The sequence below is a fragment of the Pangasianodon hypophthalmus genome, chromosome 7, assembly GCF_027358585.1.
Source record: "Pangasianodon hypophthalmus isolate fPanHyp1 chromosome 7, fPanHyp1.pri, whole genome shotgun sequence".
In the NCBI taxonomy this organism is placed as follows: domain Eukaryota; kingdom Metazoa; phylum Chordata; class Actinopteri; order Siluriformes; family Pangasiidae; genus Pangasianodon; species Pangasianodon hypophthalmus.
This window is the reverse complement of record NC_069716.1, coordinates 24,161,155-24,180,317: the sequence shown is the minus strand read 5'-3', so window position 1 is coordinate 24,180,317 and position 19,163 is coordinate 24,161,155. Positions and strand designations below refer to the sequence as shown.

The following is a 19,163-nucleotide window of genomic DNA, read 5'->3' as shown; positions in this document are numbered from 1 at the left end:
ACACACTTACAGGTGTAAAATGATACCAGTCCATGATTCCTTTAAACTGGTTTATATAATCTTCACTACTGAACTCAGTGAACTCAGCATGTTATTGTGTATCAATCCCCAGTCAGCCTGAGCCAAGCTGTACCTCAGACAGGGTTCACTGTAAATATAAGCACTGGCAACACAGAATGTTTTTTTTTTAAAATCTTTTATTAAATGAAAAGTAATGGCACCTAAACAACCCTGAAAGTTACCTGAGCTTCAGAAATTGTGAAAGTGGGAAATAACCTAATTTTAAAGATGTTTAGACTTTTAAATGAAGAACAATAATAGGATAATTGCATAATGATTTTTTTGTATTAATAAAAAAAAAGTTAATAGAACACACCAAGGGTGGACAAATCATATATCCATTATCTAGCCCACTGACTAAGTATAAGCTTCAAAATGCAAGTCACATAATTTGATTTCCCAGAAACCTAACTAACTAGGCTAAAAATGGTAGCTAACATAATGTAATAACATATGCTGACTTAGGGACATATGCTTACCTCGTTGTGTTTTAATACAGACACAGACAAGTATATAAGATATACTCCTGCATAGCATATATCTTGGCCATAGTCATTATCCTTTTCTAAGGAAGCGTCTGAGGTAGCACAGCTGATATTATCACACATAAAAGATATTATATATACTGTATTGTGTATATAAGATATTGCAACCTCGCTGTCCTACTGTGCACACTCTGCGGCGTCTCTAATGTTAGCAGTTTAATGTTAGTGTTGTTCTCTTACATTAAGTGTTAATTGTTAGCACAGTACTGTACTGTTTGTTTATTTTTACCGTACTGGAACGTTATCTTGTTTTTGTTGTGTCCACCGATTTTATGTAATGGGATTTGTAATCACCAAGCCTGTGATTGTGCTATAAGTCTGAGTTTGTCAATAAAGGAGCAAGTGCATTGTTTTAACAATGCGTCCTGATCAATCCTCTTTCTCGCCGATGCCACAATATTATTTATGGTGACTGTGTGTTGTGCTAGGAGTTACATGACAGCTTTGCGCTGCACTTTATTTTCACTTGGATTCGTCAATGTTTCCACATACCTGTGTGTTCTGATTCTGAAAAGGTCATATGTCAAAAGGTCATATGTCAAATAATATGAACAGTAAAACCCGCTGTGTGTAGTGCAGCAGGTGGTGAGATCAGAACGAGTTGCGCATACTAAAGTTACAGCATCAAGGTGCGTTGCACCGGGAAGCGCATTTTGTTTAAATATAAGTACACGCAAATAAATGATTGTTTTGCAAAAGCCAACAGGAAGTAAGGTTTTTTTCTTTCTCTCTAGCCTACTGAGCCTACTGTCCACAACTACAAATAAAAAAACTAAAAACCCAGACATGGTCTTGTTTACTGATTTGTCCACCCCTGCACACTATACATTACAATACAGGATAAGTCTGCATTCATTTTTGCAAAATGCTCAAAAACTCATTGTATGAAATACGTCCTGAGATGTTCTTATCAAAGAAAGATGTAAGATGAAAGACGTCTTCTTCCGAGAGATTGATGTTGTACTGCCTCAAAACCTGTTGAGATGACAAATGTTTAAATTAGTGCAGCTTATTAAGAAGGATTAAATTGGTAAGAAAAATGCATTTACATCTCTTCTCTCTGCATTTCTAATGTACTAGCCAGTCTGGTGCTCAGATTTTGCCATCAAAATCTAAAAGTAAAATACATTTGCTACCATTTCCATGATTACAAACAACAATGCACTTTGTAAGAAAAAAGCACTATCGCATATATTACGTAATATACAGTATCTTATATAATATACAGTGTAACGTAGGGTGATAATAAGGACGCTATGAGTTTATTAAAGGTAGGGCCGTATTAACTACTTTTCTGAAATCCTGAAGAGAAATCTTTCCTGTGCGTTCCTTGTCACAGGAGATAAATGCCTGCTTCATGGTCCTCCAGTAAAGCTGGACAGAAGGACACAGCCTGAGCAAGATATCCATGCACTGCTTACTCAGCGGCCCTGAACTCATCTGTAGAACATAGATAGAGACATGTGATAGTTAAAAAAGCTGTAGACCTGTCATATACACTATTCCATTTCTGATAATAAAGTGACTACACTGTTAATCCAGTCCAATATCCAGTGCTAAAAATCTCAGAAGGTGAACAGCTCAGTAGCGAGTAACAAGGCCTTACCGTTGATGGCATGTGCAGCTTGCATCTGCGGCTGAAAGTGTTGGCTTGAGGTTTGAGCGTGAGCACAAAGTGCTGCAGGAATTCTGGGTAGGAAATACGCTCCTTGCTTCTGATGTTATATTTCTCAGACAGCTGCTCAAACTGAGAATGTGTTAGACTAATATGGACATCCTCCAGTATGCCTGTGGACATTTACACAACAGTCAATAACTATAATTCTGTAGCCATTGCAACCAGACTCTGACTGTACACTGAAACTCCACTCGCATAGGTATCTTGAGGTGCCCCATTCCCTCCAAAAGAAAGTAAAAATCAGGGTTTCTTTATAAAAAAAAAAATTCCCAAAGTTCCCGATGCAACATCATTAAACCTATTATTTAAAAAAAATGGGAAGAACACACAATAGTACCTCTGCCTACAGGGAGCTGTGAAACAGAAGTCAGTGAATGGGCAAATAAGGCATTAGTCAGAGAAGAAACCATGAGGCCAAGGTAAAGCTCAACATGATGCTCCCAACAGCATGCTTCACTGTGGGATGGTGTTCTCTAAATTGGGTTTTTGCCAATCGTAGCACATTGTGCAAAAAAGTTCAGTTTTGGTCTCATTAGACCAGAGAACCTTTTTAAACATGTTTGCTGAGTCTCCAAAATGCCTTTTGGAAAACTCCAGTTGAAATTTAATATGGCTTGCCACTCTTCCATAAAGCCAATCTTTATGTGTCCAGGCCATGCTTGTAGTTTAATCAGTGTTTCTCATGTGGGCTCTCTCCAGTTCAAGGCTTTTGTGAAGTTACTGATATATTTATATCCTGTATATTTATCCCCTGTGTATTTGTTGATTTCTGCATATAAGCTCTGCATAAAAACTCCATTTTCTCCAAACCCCAACCACTAGGTAGATCTCCCCTATCACATTACAGTTACCAACCAGGGAGGGTGAAGGCTAGCATGACTAGCAGGAAGCCACAACATCTTTTTGAACTTTTGAAATGACAACTGTGGTGTTATTGCAGTGCATTTTATCAACAGTATCCTTTTAACCATACCTAAGAAAGTCTCTACATCAATGTCTCCAGTGCTCCCTGTGTCAGCCTCCCTGCACCTCCTCTGGACCTCTCGCCAGCGTGACCGGATCTGGGAGCGCAGCCTCCTCTCCATGGCTTCAGAGTTCAACAAAGTGCTCACTGTAGACCGTCCACAGACTGCAGAGGAAGGCCTGTGCTGCTCTGGGCCTAATGACTGGACAAGAAAAAGGTTCAGTTAAATGAACCTTGTCAATGTCATGATGCTGTATACAGATCTGTTCAAAACAATGGACTCGACAAAGGATTTTACACATGTAATAACCTAAAAAAAAAAAAAAAGAGAGTTTTTCTCTAAACAGTGAGCAGGATTATATTAAAGCAGGTGTGTACAAAGAGATATATAATAACACCTTGCTTCTCCCAAGGCTGCAGGGTGCTGTTTTTGGGCACTGTGGGACAGCAACAGCTGAGCTCTCTGATGGCTTGGGAGAAGGTGATCCTCTAATACTTCCCTGATCAATCAGTTCTCTACTGAACTTCTTCAGGAATTCACGGTAATCCAGGTTTCCAAAGGTATTGATCGGCAACATTTTCCACAAAGCTTCAAACTGAAAGGTCACATTTACAGCTTACTTGTTTGGGAAAGGCAATGAGGAGCTATTTATTTAGCAATATTTTAACTTTAGATATTGTCATTCAGACTCACCTGTTCATCAGTGAGTCTCATGAAGTGGTGGTCACAGATGGTCCTGAAGTCCTCTTTTGAAATCATATTTACGCCAGCATAATCCAAATCCACCATCTCCTTGGTGATAGTATAAATGCGAGCAGAAACAACCTCCTGGATCCGTCCTAGTATATCACTGATTGGCACAAGACGTGTCTGGTTAGGGAAGCGTACCTTGTTGATTTTCTCCAGCCATTCCTCAGATGTCTGTAATGAAGTAAATAAACACATCTTGGTGTAATGGAGGATAGATCTATTAAATTCATTGTTTTATCATCAGTAAGTGCTTTATCCTGGTCAGGGTGGCAATGGATCTGGTGCCTGTCCTAGGAACACTGGGTGCGAGGTAGGAATACACCCTGGATGGGTCCATAGCAGGGCACCATGCACACAGAGGCAATTAGGTGTAATTAGCAATTTAGTGTAGCTAATCCACCTACTGGCATGTTTTGGGAGGTGGGGGAAACTGGAGAACCCCGAGAAAACCAATGCAGACATGTGAAAATCATGCGTAAGAGATAGCAACCCGAGCTCAGGGTTGAACATGAGGCTACCCACTACACCACCATGCCACACTAGCTCAATTAAATCTATCCATCACATGCAATTGTGTCATTAAATTATTCCATATTTTTTACCTCTTGGTTGTGAAGATTGAAGATGTGTAGAAACTGCTTCCAGTCCACTTTGCTTTCCTCTTCTTTGATTGACAGTTTAGCTAGCAGGTGTCTGTATTGCACGTCGGAGAGCTTGATGCAAAAATGGTCCAGCACTCGCTGAAACTCTGCCTGAGCTATCTTGCCATTTCTAGTCTTATCAAATGCTGTGAATGCCTGGGATTATAAAAGCACCAGAAAAGTGATTATTCAGATGCTGTTTGGTTTGTCACTAACCATCTAATTGCTACACTGATTGACTAGCTACTCAGTTCTGTACAACACCATTCAGTATATAATTAGTTCAATCACTAGACCCTACCTTGGATAGAGTCTCCAAGGAGTTTGTGACGAGTTCTCTGACCTTCTGTAAGGCTCTCTCAGGGCTGAGATTTTCTATCCTATCTCCTGTTACAGAAGACATCATGGATGGACTGACTGGAGACACCAGAACAGACCTGCTACTGACTCTTGGCCCAGCAATACGGTCCAGAAAATCATGGTATGACAGCTTGCAGACATCAAGTCCAAGACTGCAGGAAAAGACAGGAGAAGATAATGATCCAGACAGAGGTTATAAAAAATGGCACTTATGCAGGGAGCATTTTTTCCTGGCTTTTATGATTTCACCCATATCCTACTGAACTTTCATTCTACTGCACAATATCCACAATATAGAACATCTGGGGCTGATACACAACTATATTCAAATTGTCTGAGATGTTATGTCAGTGTGTTTTTCTGGAACATTGCAATACTTGTTGATTAGACCCAATAATTGATGATCCTCTATCTGGAATCCATGTGTTTGTAACAGAGCCAACAGGTCCGTCGCTGTCACATGACCATCTCCACTCTTATCAAATTCCACCAGACTTTGGCGCACATCCTCAAAGCTGACCTTTAAACACTCTCTATAAAGAGAGGGAGTTAAAAGTTAAATGGCAGTAATGATGATCTAGTAAATCTTGCTCAAAAACACTAAAACTTGTGAAATTTACAGAAGTTCTATTAAGCATGACTAAAGTATTGCTAGAGACAGGTTACTCACTTTAGATTGTGCAGTTCTGTCTCAGTTAGAAGTTTCCGTGAGGCTGTTCTGTCGATGATCTTTCCCCCTGGAGACTGTGTAGACTCATGCGGTGTGATATTTAGTTTGTTCAGGAACTCTGCCTGAGTGACGTATCCTTTCCCATCATCATCATACCTAGATATAATGTACCTGACATCAGCTTATCTGTCCTGAAGCTTTATTTTTTATTTAACTTTATTTAACACAGTGCTGTTGAATTCTCAATTCTGATTGGTCAGAAGCTGTTGATTAGTTTTCTATAACGGTAGCCCTGAAAATGCCAGCTGCAGGGCAAATTATAGTTAAAAGAAGTCTCCAAGGTCAGCACTTTGTATCAATCAAAGGTCAAAGCTCCCATAATGCAAGTGATAAAGTGATACAACTTTGGTGGACATTCCACAACATTAGGGAACTATAAATGGATAAAAAGGACATTAAATGTAACTAAAAATTACAATATGACTTTCTTTAATAAATACATTGCTGTGATATAAAAGGTCTAAAACACTTAGGAGTTATTTGAAAATAATCAACTTCAGGGCATCACATAACACCACACCACACCATCGTTGATTATTTTCCTACAACAGCACACCCCATTGTGTATGTATCCCTTACATATCATTAAACCTAAAGTATGCCTTACCTCGCCCATATTTTCTCAAATTCTCTTGGAGTAATGGGCAAGTAGTACTTGTAAAGTATAAGCCTCAGATCATTCTTGGTGATCTTGCTTTCACTATCTTCACCATACTGGGTAAAAGCCTGTCAAGAAACATAAATTTGTAAAACAATTCATTTTATAACCGTCTGTTAATCTCAGTCTCAATTAATACAGATACAGTAAGGAGGAATAAAATACAAAAGCTCATAAAAACATAGTTTAAAGTGGAAATCAATTGAATGACTAGATAGTAATCTGTGTTTGGCTTTGTAAATAAATCTTTCGTTATTTTTTAAACCTTTCTTCTTCAATTTTCAATCACACAGCAACAACTAGAGCTTTCACAGAAATATAAATAGTGAGTAAGAGGAGCTTAAATGAGCTAATTCACCTTTGAGAGCTCGGACCCCTCTGTGTGTGCAGTGGCCACCAGATAGGCATGAACCTGTTCACAAGCTCGATCAAGTAACTGATCAGCTCTGGACCCAAAGATACATAAAAGAAAGATATGAATGACATTGTGTTACATAGTAATACAGTTATTTCACAATGCGTAAAGTTTGAAGTGCTCACGTCATACTAGTGATGAGATTAGCTCCGGTCTTTCTGTCAGACCGAATCTTGCTGTAGAACTCGGAGTAGTTAATAGCAGAGCCAGGCTTAAAGCCCAGCAGCTCAAGCAATCTCTTGTACTCTTTCTCTTTAGTCACGAATCTCAGGCTGTCAAACAGCACTCTAAAGTCATTGTAGTTCACCAGCCCATCTCTGTTTCTGTCCATCAGCCGGAACGCTGTTAAAACATCCTAAGAGAAAATGATATGACAGTTATTTCACTTTTTTCAAGTGATTTATATTGTATATATTGAGAACAGAGATGTGAATTGTGTTAAATACGTCATCTCTGGTTTGGAGGCAGATTAAATGTAGACAACCAGTCAAGTAAACTGATTAAATAATTCCTAGGAAGTGTGTTACCCCGTGACATTCTTTGATGCGTTCCTCAAGCTGATTTAAACAGTCCTCTGCAGACATAAAGCTGTCTGCCTTAATATTATTTGAGATTGTCTGATGCTCTTCATTGTTTTCTTTTGCTATGGCATCTGTGTGGAAAAAGGGCAAAATAATTTTTTGCACTTCCTGGTCAAAAAGTAAAAACCTCTTTTTTACTACAGCTTGAGTTATAACTCATACCTTCATATTTGTCCATAAAGTCTGAAAAGGAGATCGGTCCATTGAAGAAACCAAGAGTTTGGATGAGAGCCTGAAATTGTGGTGCTTGCAGGGAAATTCTACAATCATCCAGAATCTAACAGAAACATCAGCAATGCAGAAACTGAACAATCAATGTGCTCTTTCCTAAGCACAATGATCACAAGGGTTTTAGATAACATTTTAATGGCATGACTATTAAAAATGCACAGTATGAGATAATTACCATACCTTCTGGAAGTCTCTCAAGTAAAGTTCTGATGTAGAGCTTCTGCTGGTGTCCATCAGACACTGCTGGAGTGTGAGCCCACGCATCTGCAACCTGTCTCTGAGCTTCTTCAGAACAACGTCCACCACAGCTTGCCTTTTAACACTCGCCACATTAACTCGATAAGCGCTCTCATTTCTGTAAAATAAATGCTACATGGCAAATGCTCCAACAAGTACTCTAAGAGAGACTGAAGATATACTTTTTCCCTGGATGTGTTATTCTTCCTTTCCTTCTCCTCCTAAATACGTCTTGAAACCAACCTCTCAATCAAGCTAGGACCCTTGTTTACACTCTTTGTCTTGCCGTTCCTCATGGACATGCCCAGGCTCATCAATAACGACTTGTAGTTCACTGCTCCAGACTCCATAAAAGGTTCACAGAGCCTAGAGAAGGAAGGCAGAGAGAAATGTGGCTATTGTAAGAGAATCAGTCCATGCTGATGTAGTGTTGGCACCAGTGTAATGTAAAGGGTCTCTCACTTGTTAAAGTGGCTGTCAGACAGTGGTAGTCCATACTGCTGGAAGAGCTTTCTCAGGTCTTCAGGAGGAATAGTGTAGCTCGGAGTCGGGTCTGTCTCGCTTAGAGATGACATCAGTGAAGCATAATGCTCAGATAGCTGCTCCTTAAGAACCCCTTCCACCTACAAATCACATGAAACCTCATTATCTTTAGTCAATTATCTTGAAAATAATAAAGACTATTAAACCCTAACTAATATACCTTATAGTAAAATAATCGCAGCCAGGATTTGTGTTATTGTTACCACCCAAAATGGGTTGTTTTCCCAAAACAGCACATCCTGAAGAGTTTTATTCTTCTTATATCACCATGACTTGTGAACAATTACAATTTTTAAATTTATTAATCAATTAATAAAGTGTTGGCTTATGTGTCCAGATTTTGATGTTATTGTTGATATCAGCTAAAACCAAGCTATGTTAAAAAGCAAGTTTTCTAACACAGATTTAGTAGTCTCACATACCGGCTAATAATACACGTGAAGGTAAAATAAAATATAAGATTACATGCAAATATACTGCGATTTAAATCCCAGTCCAGGACTATTGCTGAGTAATATTATCCTGATTGATAGCCAACCAAACTCACCCTGAAATTTATAAAGGCTTTTTTTTTTTTTTTTTTTTTTTTTTTTTTTTTTTTTAATAAGTGAATCCTTTCAGGGGAATGTACACAGACCTGTGTAAAATCATCACTACAGCGATTTTGCTGTATTCTTTTAAGAAACACAGAAGAGCACACTATGGATAGCATTTTCAATATACATGTACATTTTTTTATCAGGGGCAAGGGTGACGTGCATGTGTTGAATTTGCATATATAGACTCTAGATTTCTTAAGAAAGGTTTAGATGCCTTTTCTGGCTGTTTAATGATATTTTCTTGTGAACCCACCACAAATATTTTCCATACAGACAATATTTTATTGTCCCCAAACAAGCTTTAGGTGATTTATAATTGAAAGTGCACTTACTACAGTCCAGGCTGCTTTGGCTGAAGGAGATTCAGCAGTAGGCTGGGTCTGAGCCTCTGGCTTCTCTGTAGACTCACTGATCTGTTCCTGAACCTGCCATAGACACGGACTGATGCTATAGACTGAACTATAATGAAAATCCAGGCTACTGCATGTCTACCGCATGTGACTGACAGACACGAAATTAAATCTTTAAAGAGATCAAATAGGTCAACTATTCATTTTGCATTTCTATTTCTTCAAATTAAGTGTTTACATTGAGTCATAGACTGGGTCAGACATGTATATTCACAATAAGTGGCAGAATAAATAGCAGAAAATAGCTGAAAATAGCAGATAATGTTACCATACCACTACCGCTGGCCTTTCCTTCTGAAAAAAGTCCAGGACGTGTTGATAGCTGATGGATCCTGAGTGTGGCACGTGAAGGAGATCTGTCAGTCCTCTGAACTGCTCATCTGTTACAGTGAAGGTCAGACTCTCCAGTAGCCTCCGCAGATCACCTCGACTGACCAGCCCTGTTCTGTTCTGGAGAAAAAAAAAGAACACACTCACATACACACACACACAATTAAATAACAAAATATAGTAGGAGGGAACTGGAGAAGACTGAAGAAAAAAACTTAAAATAAAATAAATTTCAAACAAACAAACAAACAAATAAGAAACAAATGAATAAAGACCCGCTGGAGAGATTATATCTCACAGCTGGCTTGGGAACATCTAGGGATCCCCAGGAGGAGATGAAATCTGTGGCCAGGTATAGAGAAGTCAGGAAAAGCAGAAGGAAAATGAACAAACACAAACAAATGAACAAACAAACCTGTTCAATTAACAAGGAAAAATAAATGCAATTATCTATATATTTTAACAGTTTGGTGGAGCTTTATTGGTGGAGCTTTATTATGTAGTAAGTCTTGTGTCCTGCACAGTAAAAGTTTAAATGATTATGCTACTAAATGATTAAAAGCCCCTAACAAACCTCATCAAAGACCAGAAAGGCTCTCTTCAGATGAGGAAACATCTCAAGTATCTGTTCTCGTAACTTTGGCAAGACTTCGTCAATACTTGATAGCTTACAAGCAGCAGGACCTGTGTCTTTCCTAATGGAGACAGAGGGAAAAAAGTTACTTTAACAAAAATGATCTTAGTTTGATTATTAAAAGAAATGCGTTTTTCAACATGATTTGCTGTTATCTGAGTCTGAGTTTCTGAAGCAGAAATGTTATGACTTTGACTCACACAGCAGGTAACATCTGCTCCTCTTCCCTGAATAGAGCAATGAACTTTCTCCACTGTACAGGCTCTGCAGGGTTCACTCCAAGTCTACGTTTGGCCAAAATGACATGCATTTGAAGCTACCATGCAGAACGTATTAATATTACACAACTACACAAAATGATCAATCTCATACCTGTTTAAGAGGCCCAAAAATGAGCTGTGATTGATTGGAAAAAGGAAACTGCTCAGAACTGACTTCAGGTCATCATACGAGACAATACCGCTGTCTGTGACATCTAACGCTTGAAGTGCTTTCTCTACAACAGGATAATTTACACTCATCTGTAGCACAAAATACGCAGTGTTTATTCGGAGTTGAAGACATTCTGTTATGAAGACATTTGATTTTAATTTCAGTCAACGTTAATGTATTAGATTCTCACTTTCTTCAGAAACATGGAGTAGATTTCATCTAAACTATCCTGGGTCACAGATGAAGGCTCCCAAGCTGAAGTCCGGCTCTTGGGTCTTGCTTTAGACCGGTTAGCTGCATCCCAGGTCAAAGCTTAAACAGGTTTTTCAGTAGTAATCAAAAAAGGATTCTCATATCATAACATAAAGCAAAACATTATCTAAGAGAGCAAATCTTGCAATTCCTCAAATAAATGAAATGATGTGAAATGATATTTAATGTAATCTGCATATTAATGGATAATCAACAGTATCTTAAGGAGTCTTGACATGAGTCAAATTATTAAACATTACCAAGTTTTGTAGAGTCTGGTGCAATTTTCCGGTAGTTCTCACAATCAACGCCAAGCCTCTCGAAAAACTCTTTGTAGGATATCGTCTGTGAGTGATTCGGGCTGTAATGTGACCATAGCCTGCAATCATCAACATTAAAATATATTTGACCACAGCGCCTGTGAATTCTCAATTCTGATTGGTCAGAGGGTGTTGATATATATATATTTTTTATAGCTGCAGCTCTAACAGTAGTTCCAGCTGCAGATTTATAATAATGCACTTATTCTAATACACCAGTGTTTCTATACTAACAGCTAATTTACAAGGTATGGCAGATGCTCCACATAATCTAATAATAAACAGATTTTTTTTTAAAAATGTGCTGCTATTATCAGGTACAATTTTTGATATGGTGAAGCTTTCTGTAAGAAGATGTTTATGTAGCATTTTGAAAGGAGTCTTCAGTGTAAGCGATTTGTAACTGACAGTGGTAAGGCGAAGTTAATAAGAAAGTGAGGGAATGATAATGATAGCTGCTATAATGTAAGCGATAACAGGAAATAACCCGATTCGCAGACATTCCACAACATTAACTGACCAGTGGGGTCTGAGAAAAGTCAGAGACTACCTGAAAATCTTTTTGTTTTCATCTAAAATTGGAATTAAACAGAAGCTTTCAGAATTTTTAAATATTTAAAACAAAAAAAGTAAATGTTCAATATCTTGAATATTAAATATTCAAGATTCCACACTATTTCTAGGTCCCTATTTAAATGTAAGCAATTTTGTGTTATTGACCATGTTAACTACTTTGTACAAAAGGTCAGATTTTCCTCATGCCTAATCTCTTTTATTGAAGCATGTGTTCAGATGACATGCTGATGGATTTGATCTAAAATGGATCATAAGGTTTTGCACTGTCACATCACAGCTCTCCATGGACTCCATATCCCAACTATCTCCGTGGCCTACTAATGTGGCTGCCTCAAACTACACTTCCCAGAATGCACACACTCTCACCCGCTCTCAGTCGCCAAGCTTCTGATTGAACACACCTGCATTCAATCAGCCACACACACACACACACACACACACACACACACACACACACATAGAGACTCTCATCCATTCATGTTTTGCAAAGTATACGCTCAGCTTTGTCTTGTACACCTGCTTATACCAAGCCTTTGTTTTTTTTTTGTTTTTTTTTGTCTGTTTTCCTGTTTTGCATCTCTGATTTTGATCTGAGCTGTTTTTTTTTGCCTTAGTCCTGTCTAATTTACCCTGTTTGCTGATCGCCTGACCTTTTTTTTTCCTGTTTTTGCCTTTGACTCTGCCGAATGATTTGGATTAGTTTACCTGTGTTTTGTGCATTAAATATTCTGCTTAACCTGCAATTGCATCCATCTGCACCTTCATTATATGACATGAACAAATATGAGGAGTCCATGCCAGCTCGAGGGCACACTAAATTAAAGCAAAAAGGGGACATGCCAAATACTAAGAAACTCTAATTTTCACTCAAGTTGTTGTCAATAATGTAAATTGTAATGAAAATTGTTGTTAAATTTTCACATTTTCACTAGCGCTCTCGGACTTTTGGACCCCACTGTAACTATAAATAAATAAAAAGTATGACATTTCTGTGGTTAAGTGGAATTCAACACTGTTATAGGAAACGTCACACCATTCCTTACACGCTACACACTACTACACTGACTTAAATTCATAATTTGATTCTGTTGGGGTAGAGATCTAGATGAGCACCTGTGAAACTCCTGATGGCTCAGAGGAAAGCAGTAACTCTCCAGAACTCTCCGCAGTTCATGCTGCTGGATTTGTCCATCCCGGTTATAATCAAACAGTCGAAAAGCCCTCGTAATGTTTTTCAAATTGCCTCCAATCTTTTAAAAGCAGTATTAGAAAAACAATTAAATTACTGTATATGCATTTACGATATCCAGTGTTATGAACTGCATAACAAAAACAAGGAGGCAAAAGTTTCCATCCAAAATCTCACACCTTGTCCTTCAAGCGGCACTGCAGCTCTCCAAGCGGCCAAATGCGCTGACTTCCACTCCAAGCTGGAGTTCTGTAGCACGACATGCTCCTGTGTAGCAAAAGAGGTTCCTATGAACATTTATATATATATAAACATGCTGAAAAGCCTCCTGTAATTACACACGATACCTAATTGGTGCTGCTGAGACCTTGCAGTATTGTTGTAGGAATTCCATATAGGGTATAGTTCCATTCCTTCTCTTTGGGACCTAACATAAAAAAACAGTGTTAGAGTGCTTTCACGCTTTTTTTATTAAAAGTAAGTACTGACCATATTTTGTGCTGATATTAAAAAAACAGTTAATACAATGTACTCATAACATAACCATAACAATACTCTTACCAGGCTACTTAACTAGCCTATCTTGCTACACTATATGGTCAAATGTTTGTGGACACCTGACCATCACACCCATATGTAGCTCTTTCCCAAACTGTTGCCACAAAGTTCAAAGCAAACAATTGTATAGGATGTCTTTGTATTCTGTAGCATTACAATTTTACCTTCACTGGAACTATTGGGCCCAAACCTGTTCCAGCATAACAACGCATCTGTGCAAAATGTGAGGTACATGAAGACATGGTTTGCCAAGGTTGGAGCGCAAGTACTCGAGCGTCCTGCACAAAGCCCGGACCTCAACCCCGCTGAACACCTTTGGGATGAATTGGAACGCCAACTGTACCCCAGACCTCCTCACCCAACATCAGTGCCTGACCTCACTAATGCTCTTGTGGCTGAACGAGCAAATCCCCACAGCCACGCTCCAGAATCTATTGGTAAGCCTTCCCAGAAGAGTAGAGGTTATTATAACAGCAAAGAGGGACTACATCTGGAATGGGATTTTCAAAAGCACATACATGGGTATGATAGTCAGGTGCCCACATACTTTTTGCCATATAGTGTATCTAGATTTGTTTATTATTATCGGTAATAAAGATTAGTTTAACTCCGGTGATGTTCGTGGTAGCTTTGGAAACAGAAAATCAAGAGAATTTGAGCTGCTTGTGTGACTTGACTGTATGCAGCCACCGTTAAAGTGGGACGTCACATCAGGTACCAGTGAAAGTCCCAGAAATACACTATATGGCCAAAAGTATGTGGACATCTGAATATTGAACATCCCATTCGAAAAGCATGGTTATTAACATTGAGTTGCTCCCCCGTTGCTGATATAACAGCCTCCACTCTTCTGGGAAGGCTTTCCACTAGATTTTGAAATGTGGCTGAGGGGATTTGTGTTCATTCAGCCACAAGAGCACAAGAGATCAGGCACTGATGTTGGGTGAGGAGGCCTGAGGTGCAGCCATTATTCCAGTTCATCCCAAAGGTTTTCTTTGGGGTCGAAGTCAGGCTCTGTGCAGACAACTCCTCCACTCCAGCCTTGGCAAACCATGTCTTCACTGAGATCACTTTGTGCACAGGGGCTCAATATGCTGGAACAGGTTCGGGCCTCTTAGTTCCAGTGAAAGGAAATTGTAATGCTACAGCATACAAAGACATTCTATACAACTGTATGCTTACAACTCTGTGTACAGTTTCAGGAAGGCCCACATATAGGTGTGACGGTCAGGTGTCCACATACTTTTGGACATACTGTATAGAGTAGATACGTTGTTATTTATAGTTACATTGCAATGTTGGAAAGTTAGCAATTAAAAATTTGGAATCCAAGTATCAGAAATCTCCTCACTTTTTTGTCCATGATTGTTTTTCTCACTTGCCCCCAGAGCTGCAACCTGATTGGTTGAGAGGCCAAAAAGTGCTTGATCTAACTCAGCACATTTGGAAGTGCTCTGCTGTGATAAAAACGTTGGAAGCAGCACTTTTTAAAAAGATTCCATGTAAAACGTGCATTAAGAAAAGACATCAAGTGAGAAAGCACCCTTATGGTGAAAATTAGGATAGTAAAAAAAAAATTAATGATTTTTCACATTCTAATTTTGAACAATGCATGTACATATTCCATATAGTGCGCTCTCAGAGCCGGTCCCAAGCCCAGATAAATGGGGAGGGTTGCGTCAGGAAGGACATCTGGTGTAAAAACTGTGCCAAATCAATATGCAGACAATGGAATTGATCTGATGTAGCGACCCCTAAAGGGGGCAGCCAAAACAACACCACCACCACCAACAACATGTACATGTTCCATATCTGATAAAGATTTTAATGTGTATAACAGTGTGTATTTCTAAAAGTAAACAAAGTAAAGAACTTTCTCACCTTTGCAAACAGGCCGTGAAACTGAGACTGAGTGAGTGGCACAAGAAAGCCCTCAATAACTCGGCGAAACTCGCCTTTAGTGACAGTGGCACTGCCCTCCTGGTCAAAGGCACGGAAAGCTGCCTTCAAGTCATCTTTTCTGTCCTTCACTTTCTGTAAGAGCATGCTCTCAATGTCCACTAAAGACAGACTCTCATCAGCCACCGACTGCACAGACGAGGCTAGACAGGAGGATAAACAAATGCTAAATTCTGCTGGATTTATTTTCCTTTATTTTAAACAGTTTGGCAAGAAGTGTACTAAACTGCTTTCAAACATGGAAATTGTGATGGACCACTAAAACATCTCTCTTTCTGAAACTCTGGTCACAACTGAAAAAGAAAAATGTCCCTGTATGTAAAGGCTCACTAATCTGCTCATGGATTATTACCGGAGGCACTCTTGAGGGTATTCCTCCTCTGAGCATCTCGGCTGGGTGTATGAGAAGCGCTCCTGCCTCTGGGGATGATGGGGATTCCCCGTGACATGGGCCTCAGGTCCTCCAGACCCGGGCTGGGGGGCGTGGCTAAGGTCATCACTACTTGAAATACCAGCACCTGAGAGTTACATTAGAAATATAGTCATGTATTTGAATTTCGAGTCTGTTTATCAAGAACATATCAATATAAATGTTAATGGTAACACCTAGTGTTTAATAAACGAGCATGTTTTCTTTGGACTAACCGAACCTTAAAGACTAGCCAATAACAATATTGTATTGGTTATATAATTAAAAAACACAGGTTTTGCTTGACACTTTATTCATATAAACAATGAAGCTCTATGAAGCTCAATGAAGCTCAATGAACATCCTAGACATCTGTCAAGCTGTTTAGATATATTTTAGATTTCTCTCGCTCAAACTTTTTAGATATGAATTTCTTCCAGAGGAGCTCAACTGAGTGAAGGCCAAGTGACTGAGGCTTTCTACTAAACAGCACTTCCCCCTTCCTCTCCAAAGATCTGATACGACTTTGTGTGTGCAAATCAAATTTAAAATATTACAAAATGAAAAGATGAAAAAACATGACATTCTGACTGTACAGTATAAAGCCACATATTGTGAGAAATCTATATATATTCTAATATATTAAGCTGCCTGCTTTTTGGACTAAATCGTTTGTTTATCGCATCACTGATTCATCAGATCTCATTAAAACATCTGGGGCTGGTTGAAGAGCTCGATTATATCAGTATTGCAAAGGTCAATATCAATATAATGATTGAGACACAGAGCTCTGGCACTTTGGGTTTATGTGAACATACATAATAAAGCCTACTTTTATGGAAATGTAAATCAATGCAATAAAACAACAGAGAAATGATTTCATTTCAAAAATATAAAACGTTCTCTTTCAGTTAAGGGAATTTTTAACAACAAACTTTTCTTTACACGCATTACTCTTGAGTGTGTCTTTACAGTGAAATAAATATTTCGATTCTTAACATCAAAAGACTTCAAAAGGTTTTATTAATATGCAAATGATGTGTATATTTTAGTAGATGAAACCTCATTAGCAAAAAATAAATGTACATTTTGTACACAAGTTCCAGTACAAAAATACTTGTAATAATATCAGCAATCATAAAAATCATAAAATAAAAATAAAAAAAAAGATTGTGATAATTATTGTTTTAAAAGTTATTTATTTATCTGTAGTGTCCTGCCTTAAAGCATGTATCATGTATCATGTATCTTAGCCAGGAGAGAATCTCCTTTTTTTTGTATATTATTTTGTTAACAAAAACTGACAAACATGCAAGAATGAAAACTTAAAGAGTCTGGTGAGATTTGTAGTTTTTACTACAATTACACTAAATCCAGTTTAACTCCTAAATATAAAAAACTATGTAGTAGCCTAAGAGGTGAAATAGTTATTTATGGGATTTTTCCCCAGTATAATCTCAGCACATATTTTCAGTCTGTGGACAATTCCTCTCATTAGATCATGTGTGTGAAACTTTATCCATTCCTTCTTCAGGCTGTGAGTTTAACACAGAAACAGATCTGACCTTTCTGATCTTGTGTTTTTGTTACAGAATTACACTTCTTCACCAACAGTTTACAATGTCTCTAAAGCACAGGGAATGTAAACTTTCTATTTAAAATAATTCTTTAACCAGAGTGAATTTGCAAGTGTCATCCATAAAAAAATAAAAAATAATAACTCACCCAACTCACAGCTTTGCTGAAATCCGACAAACTTCACAGCTCCAGCTCAGTGTGTTAGTTAGCATAGCTACCCTGTTACACAAACCAAGGACGCGCCGTGTTGCCATGGAGACGTGCTGTCAATCAAAGCTTTGATCCCGCCCACTGCTGTCTCAGGGAAGATTTATTTATTTATTTATTTATTCATTATAAGGCGTATCAGTTTGGTCATTAGTGTGGTGAACTTTCATGTGAAATACCTCTTACTATGCTATCATATCTCATTGTGCTTTTCTGAAATCCTTATGTAGTGTTCTGTCACTTGTAGAAATTAAAATTCACACTTTATTTATTTATTTATTTATTTATTTATAATAATAAATACCTCTGTAGAGAGAGTAAAGTTTGATGTCACTGCACTTACATCTGGTATATCATGGGGTGCTATTTAAAAATGTTATGAAAAATGTTAAGCTCTCTAACTGCAAAAGATTTTTTTTTTTCAGTTAAAAAGTACAATTTTGGAGTCTGATGTTTTTCTTATTAATAAAAGGCAAAGCTGTTTTAAGAGCACATTCTAACATCCACTAAAAATTGGGCAAAGTGGAGTTTTGTACAGGATAGAGATGTATGGTATACAGTTAATGCAGACTACATGCATTACTAAGTACTAATACTTATGTTCAGTAGTATGTGAACAGTTTATGTAATTATAAAGGTACAAATTATAGATTATGGCCATTTTATATACACTATTGGTAATAACATCCACTAGGTGGCAGTACAGCTGTTCTATCCCCTCACTGAGCAGTATTTATCAGTAAATTAGAGGTGATATGTGTATGCTGTAAGGCTGGTCTGTTTCATATGATTTAACTAGATGAATGATTATTGTCTCGCGACACTAAATAATGTTTATGAAATTAATCTGTACTGAGGAGGTTTGTGCAGTTACAATTAAAGGGGCCCCTGGCTAGAAGAAGCACCTTTCAGCCCTCAGAATACTAACATTATTTATTATTTATTGTCATTTTATTATATATCTTGTCATAATTTAATTTCTAGAAATATATATTAGCCGAGCCATAGGCATTACCAAATATTTCTGAGTCAATATTCGATCATTAAACTTATTTAAAAAAATTAAAAAACTTAAATAAAAAAATTATTTATTTATTTATTTATTTATTTATTTATTTACTATTTCCGGATAAAGTTTCCTTTTTTTTTTTTTTTTTTTTTTTTTTTTTGAAAACATAAAGTCATTTTCCTATTTTTTTTTTTAATTTACAAATATTTATTGTTATTTTTATTTATTATTTTTTCCCCAAACAATTATGTCATTTGATTTTTTTTTTAGGCTTAAACTTACAGTTTTACAAAAATATTTAGAATAG

General features: G+C 37.7%; 1 protein-coding gene across 1 annotated transcript; it reads right to left on the bottom strand.

Annotated features, from left to right (window-relative positions):
• Nucleotides 1-224: 224 nt before the first annotated feature.
• On the bottom strand, nt 225-17,901 carry efcab6 (EF-hand calcium binding domain 6). The gene is made up of 31 exons (XM_026946401.3): nt 17,788-17,901; nt 16,006-16,171; nt 15,576-15,796; nt 13,484-13,563; nt 13,316-13,403; nt 13,061-13,197; nt 11,312-11,430; nt 10,990-11,111; nt 10,740-10,888; nt 10,568-10,651; nt 10,308-10,428; nt 9,677-9,853; nt 9,326-9,418; nt 8,314-8,474; nt 8,095-8,217; nt 7,795-7,969; nt 7,546-7,660; nt 7,330-7,454; nt 6,928-7,157; nt 6,746-6,833; nt 6,337-6,455; nt 5,670-5,825; nt 5,377-5,532; nt 4,941-5,151; nt 4,601-4,795; nt 3,942-4,169; nt 3,646-3,843; nt 3,257-3,449; nt 2,212-2,393; nt 1,896-2,045; nt 225-1,580 (listed from the first exon to the last, which is right to left on the bottom strand). Exons 2-31 carry the CDS (start codon nt 16,148-16,150, stop codon nt 1,458-1,460), a joined length of 4,464 nt encoding a protein of 1,487 aa, XP_026802202.3. The 5' UTR covers nt 16,151-16,171; nt 17,788-17,901; the 3' UTR covers nt 225-1,457.
• Nucleotides 17,902-19,163: the final 1,262 nt, after the last annotated feature.

Bases quoted from the DNA above. Each gene is read 5' to 3' on its own strand.
- efcab6 (XM_026946401.3), bottom strand. From the start codon at position 16,150: ATGACCTTAGCCACGCCCCCCAGCCCGGGTCTGGAGGACCTGAGGCCC. The intron at 13,564-15,575 runs GTGAGAAAGTTC...TTTTTATGTTAG, and splicing joins TTCACGGCCTGTTTGCAAAG to GTCCCAAAGAGAAGGAATGG. The intron at 3,844-3,941 runs GTGAGTCTGAAT...GTGACCTTTCAG, and splicing joins TGAGACTCACTGATGAACAG to TTTGAAGCTTTGTGGAAAAT.